This window comes from Marmota monax, unplaced genomic scaffold, assembly GCF_021218885.2.
Source record: "Marmota monax isolate L192 unplaced genomic scaffold, Marmota_monax_Labrador192_F-V1.1 WCK01_AAM20220418_F8-fsc00205, whole genome shotgun sequence".
Classification (NCBI taxonomy): domain Eukaryota; kingdom Metazoa; phylum Chordata; class Mammalia; order Rodentia; family Sciuridae; genus Marmota; species Marmota monax.
In genome coordinates this window covers 1,674,614-1,682,378 of record NW_026692417.1, presented here as the reverse complement: position 1 = coordinate 1,682,378, position 7,765 = coordinate 1,674,614, and the positions used below count along the sequence as shown (strand labels likewise).

Here is a 7,765-nt window from a genome sequence, read left to right as displayed (position 1 = left end):
AGAAGAAAAATCACATGATCATATAAATACATGCAGAAAAATGACAAAATTCAATACCCATTCATAACAAAAACTCGAGAAATAGCGAACTTTTCAACTTGATAAAGAACATTACAAAAAAATCTATAGTGAGTGTGGTGGTGCATGCCTGTAGTCCCAGAAACTCAGGAGGCTGGGCTGGGGATGTGGTTCAAGTGGTAGCACGCTCGCCTAGCATGCATGAGGCATGGGTTCAATTCTCAGCACCACATAAAAATAAAGATATTGTGTCCACCTAAAACTAAAAAATAAATATTAAAAAGATAACTCTGGATGTTGAGTCAGGAGGATCATGAATTAAAAGTCAGCCTCAGACACTTAGCAAGACCTTATCTCAAAATAAAAAATAAAAAGGGCTGTGTATGTGATTCAGTGGTTAAGCATCCCTGGGTTCAATGCCTGGTACCAAAAAAAAAAAAGAATGAATAAATAAATTAATTAATAATAAAGAGTCCAGGTTAAGTCAGGTTTAGTGGCACATGCCTGTAATCTCAGCGCCTCCAGAGACAGGAAGATCTCAAGTTCAAAGCCAGCCTCAGCAATTTAGTGAGGCCCTAAGCAATTTAGTGAGACCCTGTCTCAAGATAAAAAATAAAAATAAAAAGGGCTGGAGATGTGGCTCAGTGGTTAAGCACCCCTGGGTTCAATCTCCCGTACCCCCCCCCCCAAAAAAAAAAAAAAGTCTATAGCTAGGAGGCTGGGGACATAGCTCAGTAGTAGAGCATTTGCCTGGAATGTGCAAGGCCCTGGGTTCAATACCTAGTACCTGAAAAAATAAATTAAAAAAAAAAAATCCACAGCTAACATTATACCTAGCAGGGAGAATCACAAAGCTTTCATGTGAAGATGCAGAAGATGTCCCCTCTAATCCCTCTAATTGCTGTTTTTTTAAATTTTATTTTATTTTTAGTTGTTGATGGACCTTTATTTATTTATTTGTATGTGGTGCTGAGAATCAAAACCAGTGCCTCACACGTTAGGCTAGTGCTTTACCACTGAGTCACAATCCCAGCCCTCTAATTGCTGTTTTTAATATTGTACTGGAAGTCCTAGATAATGCAGTATGATAAGAAAAGGAAATAAAAGGTATACAGATTGGGAAAAAATAAAGCTATCTTTGTTTGCCAATGACATGACTGTCATTCACCTACAATAAAATGAATCTAGACACAGAGTTTACATCCTTCTCAAAAAGCAACTCAAAATAGATCATAGAAGTAAGTGTAAAACACAAAACTCTAAAACTCCTAGAAGGTAACCCAGGAGAACACCTATCTGAGTGTGGGTATGGCAATGACTCTTTTTTGATGCAATAACAAAAATATGATCTGTAAAAGAAATAATTGATAAGCTGGACTTCATTAAAATTAAAAATTTCTGCTCTACAAAAGACAACATCAAGAGAATGAGAAGACAAACGGGACTGGGAGAAATTATTTGCAAACACACTGTTGATAAAGGACTGTAACTCTCAAAACTCAATAATAATGAACTACCCAGTTAAAAAACTGGCAAAAGATTTGAGCAGACACCTCCCAAAGAAGATACACAAATGAAAAGTGAGTGTAGGAGATGTTCAAAGCCATATATTGTTAGGGAGATACCACATACTTCATACCTATTAGAATGCCTAAATTCAAAATACAGGCACCACCAAATACTGGTGAAGATGTGGAGCATCAGGAATGCTCATTTGTTGCTGGTGGGAGTGCAAAATGGTATAATCACTTTGAAAGACAGTTTGGTGGTTTCTTACAAAAAAGAACAAATCCATACCATATATACGGTAAAGCAATCATCCTCTTTGGTATTTACCCAAATGATCTGAAAACTGAAGTCCACACACAAACCTGCATGCAGATGTTTATAGTAGCTTTATTCCTAATTGCTAAGCGTTGGAAGCAACCAGGATGTAGGTGAATGGATAAGTAAACTGTGATATACCAGACAGTGGAACATTGTTCAGTGCTAAAAAAGAATCAAACCATGAAAAGACACGGAGGAAACAAATGCATATTATTAAGTGAAAGAAGCCAATTTGAAAGGCTATGTATGTTATCCAACTCATTCTGGAAGAAGCAAAATTAGACAGTGAAAGGATCAGCGGTTGCCTGGGAATGGGGGAAGGGAGGGATGAATAGGCTGAGTACATTAGAAACTATTCTGAACTCTCCCTTGATAGATACTTGTCAATATACATTGGTCAAAGACCTTAGAAGGTACAACACCAAGAGTGAACCTTCAAGTAAACTATAGACTTTGGGTGATGATGATTTGTTGATGTAGGTTCATTTTTGTGACAAATGTACCAGTGGTGCTGTGGGGTGAGTGGATAAGAAAGAATATGGGATCCCTGTACTTCAGGCTCAATTTTACAGTACCCCTAAAACTGCTCTAAAAATAAAATTTGTTTTTCAAAAAACAAAAATCAAAATACTCCAGAAAGATGAGTCCTGAGAGCCTAATGACAATTTGGGTCTAGCTTCACCTGGGACACTTTACCTTTTCATCATTGCTTGGTCCCTTCTTCCAGCCTCTGGCCCCCTTCTCCTTCTGGCCCTACCCATTCTCAACTACTCCCTTCTTCTAAATCTGTCTTCCTGGACTCCTCCCTCCTCCCTCCTCAATACCTGCCAGGCTCTTGAAGATGTGCAAAGCTGGGCTTTCCCTAGGCAGAGGGCCTGACATCCAGAGCGGGGGGGGGGGGGTGTCAGAGGCTGATCAGGGCTCAGGGTGCCCCTCCTCTCTCCCGCAGACTTCACTCTCCACACCCATGTCCACCCCTAACTCCAAATTCCCTTCCTTCCTTTGCATCCATCTTGCCTCTGCCAGAAGCTTCCATGTATTGCTCACCCCCTGGGCCTCCAAAGCCTGACCCCAGACACGGGGAACTTTGGGCATTTGTGTGCATGTTTTGTACATGTGAAAGTCACAGGATGTGTGTTGCTTGGGCATCCGTGTGGCTTCCTCTGTGTGTGCATGGATGTGCAGTGAGTGCTAGGCTATGGTGTGTGTGCATGTCTGGGTTGCATATGGGTATGCACAGTTACCGTGGGCTCTCCTTACATTTGAGGGACCTCCAGCTTAATGCTGTGGTCCCCTGGAGGACCAGTCTCTTGGCTTCCTTCAAGCCCCCAGGCACCATCCCTTTTCCGTGCAGGTCTTCCCCGAGGAGAGACAGGAAGAACTCCCTCCACACTCCCTTTCTTCCTGCCCAGTCCCACCCCCCAGGGGTTACCCCCCTCAGATGATCCCAATGTGCCCTTGGCTTCAGGCCTAAGAATTGGAAGCCTCAGAGAGGACTCTGAAGCCTCCTGAAGGCTCAGATGAGTCTTTCCAGGTGGCCTTGAAGTCTGGCTAAGGGGAGTGAAGTGGAACTATCCCTGGGGAGTGAGCAGGGTGAGATGGATGGCCAGGAACAGGGTGACAGAGCCCTCAGGGAGTTGGTGGGGCTGGGGACAACTAAAAATATGGGGGTGTCATCCCTAAAAAATTGAGACTCGGCTATGGCAGCCACGAGTTCATTGGTCCAGGAGCATTTGCACAAAAAGTCTGAGCGAGGGATCAGCACTGGAGGTTTTACTGGTTTTGTCTAGTCATTTCTCTGGGGTGGAAGGGGATGACAGCTTAAAATGGATTTTCAGGAATAACGGATTCCCTTTCTTGGTTCCCGGCACCGAGCTGCAACACAAAAGAAAGAGTGTCACTGGGGTCCCAGGGAGAGGGTGACAAAGGAGGGGCAGGCCCAGGACCTGTCCAAGGGAGGAGGTCCTGGGGTCAGGGGCCTTCTGCTGCATGTGGCTGGGCAGCTGATGTTCTGGTCTGTGTCCCTCCATTACCAGAGGCAAGGACCACTACACAGCCTTGTCCCCTCACTGTCCCTCCACACAGTGTCCTTGCCCAGGGCTACAGACAGCACTCTCTGCAGGGCAGACACCAGCAGAGTAGTTCCACTTTCTAATGCCACATTGACCCTTCCCACTTTGAACCCAGGTCCCCACTCTAGACTGGGAGAGCTCACCCTCCATGGTCCCCAAGCCTCCTTCGGCCCTGGCCTTGGCATTTCACCTCAGTCCACTGAAACTTCGTTTCCAGCAGCCTTTATGAGGTCACTGAGGTTGAGGCCTCACTGAGCTGCAAGTGGCCCTGCTCAGCCCCCCATTCCGCTGTTCTTTACCCCTGCCCAGCTGAGCAAGCAATGAGGCCCCACAGTTGTGGCCCTTAGGGGAGTTGTACCCAGTCTACTCACTCTTCCTTGCATTCCTGCAGCGTGGCGGGGGTGTCCTGTGTGGGAAGGAACTTCACTTCCCCCTCAATGGTGGCTCTCTTGATCCCAGGTTTGAAGTCTAGGTAAGAAGGGAAGCTCTGTTTTTCCTGTTCTGGAACTTTCTCTGGCTCCTTGGCTTTGGGTGGATTCTGAGGCTGCACAGGCTCTGTACAAGGTTTCACAGGCTCTTTAGAAGGTGCCGCAGACTTCCGGGATGGAGCTTTGATCATTTGTTCTAAACTGGGCAACTCCATGTCGTTGGAGGCTACGGCCAAGGAAGATGCGAAATTGATCAGCTCTTCCAGGCCGATGGGTGGCGGGAGGCTGGAGGTTGACAGACAAGGGCTTGATATTGGCTGGGAGGTTGTGACTTGGCGAAATGTCAGGGCCCTGGAGATCTGGAGCATATTCTCAGGGCACAGTGTGTTCTTGGGGTTGGACTCCTGCTTTGGGTGGCTGGGGGTCTTCTCTGTGTCTCTTTCTTTGGACTGCCTATTTATTGCCTGTTGCAGGCTGTGCTCTGATGCTTGGATGAGCTTATTTGCCCAGAAGAGGTGCTTGGAAGTCTGTACACGGATGGAGCGATGCTCAGGGCATGTCAGTTCTTTCCCTGAGACACTCTGGAGGCTGGAGTTGGAGCCTATCGACCATCCCGAGAAGGTCCTTGGTATCTCCTCTGTGTAGGGATGGAGGGTCTCTACTGTGTAATATTGCTGCTCGGTGTGTTCGCAGCCAAACTCCAGAGAGCTCATCTCCCAATAGGGGTCATTGTGTGACTTAGCTTCAGGCCCCCTCTCTGGGATGTCTACATCTGAGTTGTCTTCCAGATCTGGGACTGAGTCCAGGTGCGAATCCACATTTGCTCTGGGCCGAGGCTCTTGCTCTAGCAATTCTTCCTCCATCTGAAAGATTTCAACTAAAATCTAAGGAGGCAAAGCTGGGTGTCCCTGCCTGCAAGGTCCTTCCTGGCACCAAAGACCTGCCTGGGGCAGGAGACAGTGTGGGTGGGTGATGGGGGTGGGGGTGTGTGAGCTGCCACACCAGTCTGGTACTAAGGTCCCAGAACTGTCAAGGATAAGGGTTGGTGGGGATTTAGGAAAGGTGGGCCTCAAAGACTCTGCCCCTTGCCTACCAACTCCTCATATGGGGGGACCTTGTCACTCTCACCTCTAGGTCTTCTTCCTCTTCTGCTAATCGGGGATGGGGCCGTGGGGAGTTGAAGTCATTCCTAAGACAAAAGAAGTCAGAGTGGGTGATAGGGATCCTCGAGATTGGCTCAGGGGAAAAGGGATCTCTGAGACTCTCAAGGTCTCTTGTCTTATACAGGGGCTGGTAAGATGACCTCACTAACTGACCCACTCCTCAGTGTCCCCACTCCCACAAAGAGCATGATATTCTTAAGTTCCAGTGAGTTTAGAAAATTCCTAGGAGGTTTGCCAACTCATCTGTCATCCCCACAGTGGGACTGGGTGAGTTGGAGGAGACACAGGGAATCTTCATTTTTATGGAACATCACAGGTGAGCCCACATAGCTTGCTTTGAGAACCAAAGCTCAGAAAAAGGGCTTCCTACCGAGGGGAAAGCCCAGAGCAATGTCCACCCACCTGCCCATTCCCAGCTTTGCAGGTCTGGAGACCAGAGATGTGTGTGGATGGGAAGTTTCTCTCTGTTGCTCTTGACCCTTGCCCTCTGTGCTTGGCTATTGTTATCCCCGATTCTTCCTTAGGCACCTGCCCACCCCCTCCTGACAGCTCTGTCCTGCACAGGCAAGGCCTCTCTCAGTAGTCAGGCCCTATCCATATCCCCGCTGTGCCCCATCACCCCTCAGCCTTCCTCCAGTGTCAGGGACTGAAGGCAGAGAGAGAAGAGGAATGGCAGACACCCCCACCTCCAGACTTTTGGCCTGGATACTGATCTTGGGAAGACTTTAGAAATGGGCAAAAAGGAGGGAAATTCTAGGTGTGGTGGGGGAGCCACATGGATTCAGGGGGCAAGGGTAGGAGTGGGGAGACTGGTTCTCACGGTATCTCCACGATGTCCACTGCCCCCTTGCCACAGCAGGGAAATCCATTAGCACCTGGCAGGGAGAAGGAGATCAGGGTGGGGAGCTGCAGGGTGAGGGACAGTCCTTGAGGGATCCTGGAGTCAGGGCTAGTGGTGCTGGCCAGCCGCCTCCCCCTCCCCACTGCCTCACCTCAGCCTGCCTGTCCCCTCTTCCAGCTCATCCCTCCTCTCTGTCCCCTTGCCACATCACCAGTCCTGTCCTCCATATCAGCTTGCCTCCACTCGTCATCCTGGCCCCGCCTATCCCCCCTCCATCACCCCAGCCACAAGAGTCTTCCCTTCCGCTGATGGAGCGCTACCTCTGCCCCAGTGCTGTGACCTCACTGTGCCAAATATTAGAGGGGCTCATTTGCCTGTGGTTCCACAGCTGGACTTGAACAAAGTCTTAAGAAACTCTCCCTGCCCACATTGCTGTCCTCTACAGGAGCCTGTAACTGTAGGGGCCACCACGCCCCAGGTGGACCTTCCTCTTCTCCCTCTATTTCTGCTCCTCTGCTGCTTGTTGTCCTCCCCCAGCCCATCCATCCCCACCCAGGCCAGTACCCTAACTTCAGGAGTTGATCTGAGACAATGCCAGCACCTCCCTCACTGGTGACTTGTGAGTTAGGATCACCCTCTGCAGAGGAGGCTGAGTGACTCCCATGACTGGTCCCCATACCAGGCCCCTCCCTGGAGACTGTATCTTCTAGTGCAGAAGCTGCTCTTTATCTTCCCCTGGGGTGATGACACCCGGTTGTCCCATTCTCTGCTCCCCAGGGTAGAGGATAAGAGTTCATGGCAGAGTGATTCGGGGGTGATGGGGGCAATCGTGCATCAGGCACAGTGGGTCCCCATGAACCTGGGCTGGGGCAGGAAGTGACAGTCCTGGTTCTGGCTAAGAAGAACATGAGAATGTGCTGCGGTCTCTTCTTGGAGATGTAGACTGGAGGGCAGTGGTCCTTGCAGGTCTGATCCAGGGGTTGGTTTGGGATCTCTGTGCTTCCGCCTGGGCCTGGAGATCTTGTAGCAACTGAGTGGTAAGGCTTTGAGGGTATCTCCATGGGCAGCACCCCAATGGCCAGTTCTACCTCCTTGTCCACAGCTCCCCTGGCTTCCTCCACAAGTCTGCTGCTCCATCTCCAGCTCCCCCTAGCCCAAGCCTGGCTCCTCTGCAGCCTCTGAGTGGACAGCCTCCCTTCACTTGCTTTACAGTTTCCCTGGGCAATTTGACCAACACCCATAGCCTCAACCCTTCCATAAGTAGCAACTAAGTATGGACAAGGGGGAAATGATTATGGAGTGTGGGGGCTGGAAAAAAGTCTGAGTTTGACTCCACTTGGGACCTCTGTGCCTGACTTAGGGATGTTCTATTGAGGATTCAAGTAACAGCCTATGGTCTATAAAATAATCCCAATT

The 7,765-nt window shown here is 49.1% G+C and overlaps 1 protein-coding gene across 1 annotated transcript; it reads right to left on the bottom strand.

The window, feature by feature from the left end:
• Positions 1–3,406: 3,406 nt before the first annotated feature.
• On the bottom strand, positions 3,407–5,987 carry Spata32 (spermatogenesis associated 32). Its single transcript, XM_046442910.2, has 2 exons — positions 4,289–5,987; positions 3,407–3,720 (listed from the first exon to the last, which is right to left on the bottom strand). The coding sequence occupies exons 1-2, from the start codon at positions 5,206–5,208 to the stop codon at positions 3,636–3,638; spliced, it is 1,005 nt and encodes a 334-aa protein (XP_046298866.1). The 5' UTR covers positions 5,209–5,987; the 3' UTR covers positions 3,407–3,635.
• Positions 5,988–7,765: the final 1,778 nt, after the last annotated feature.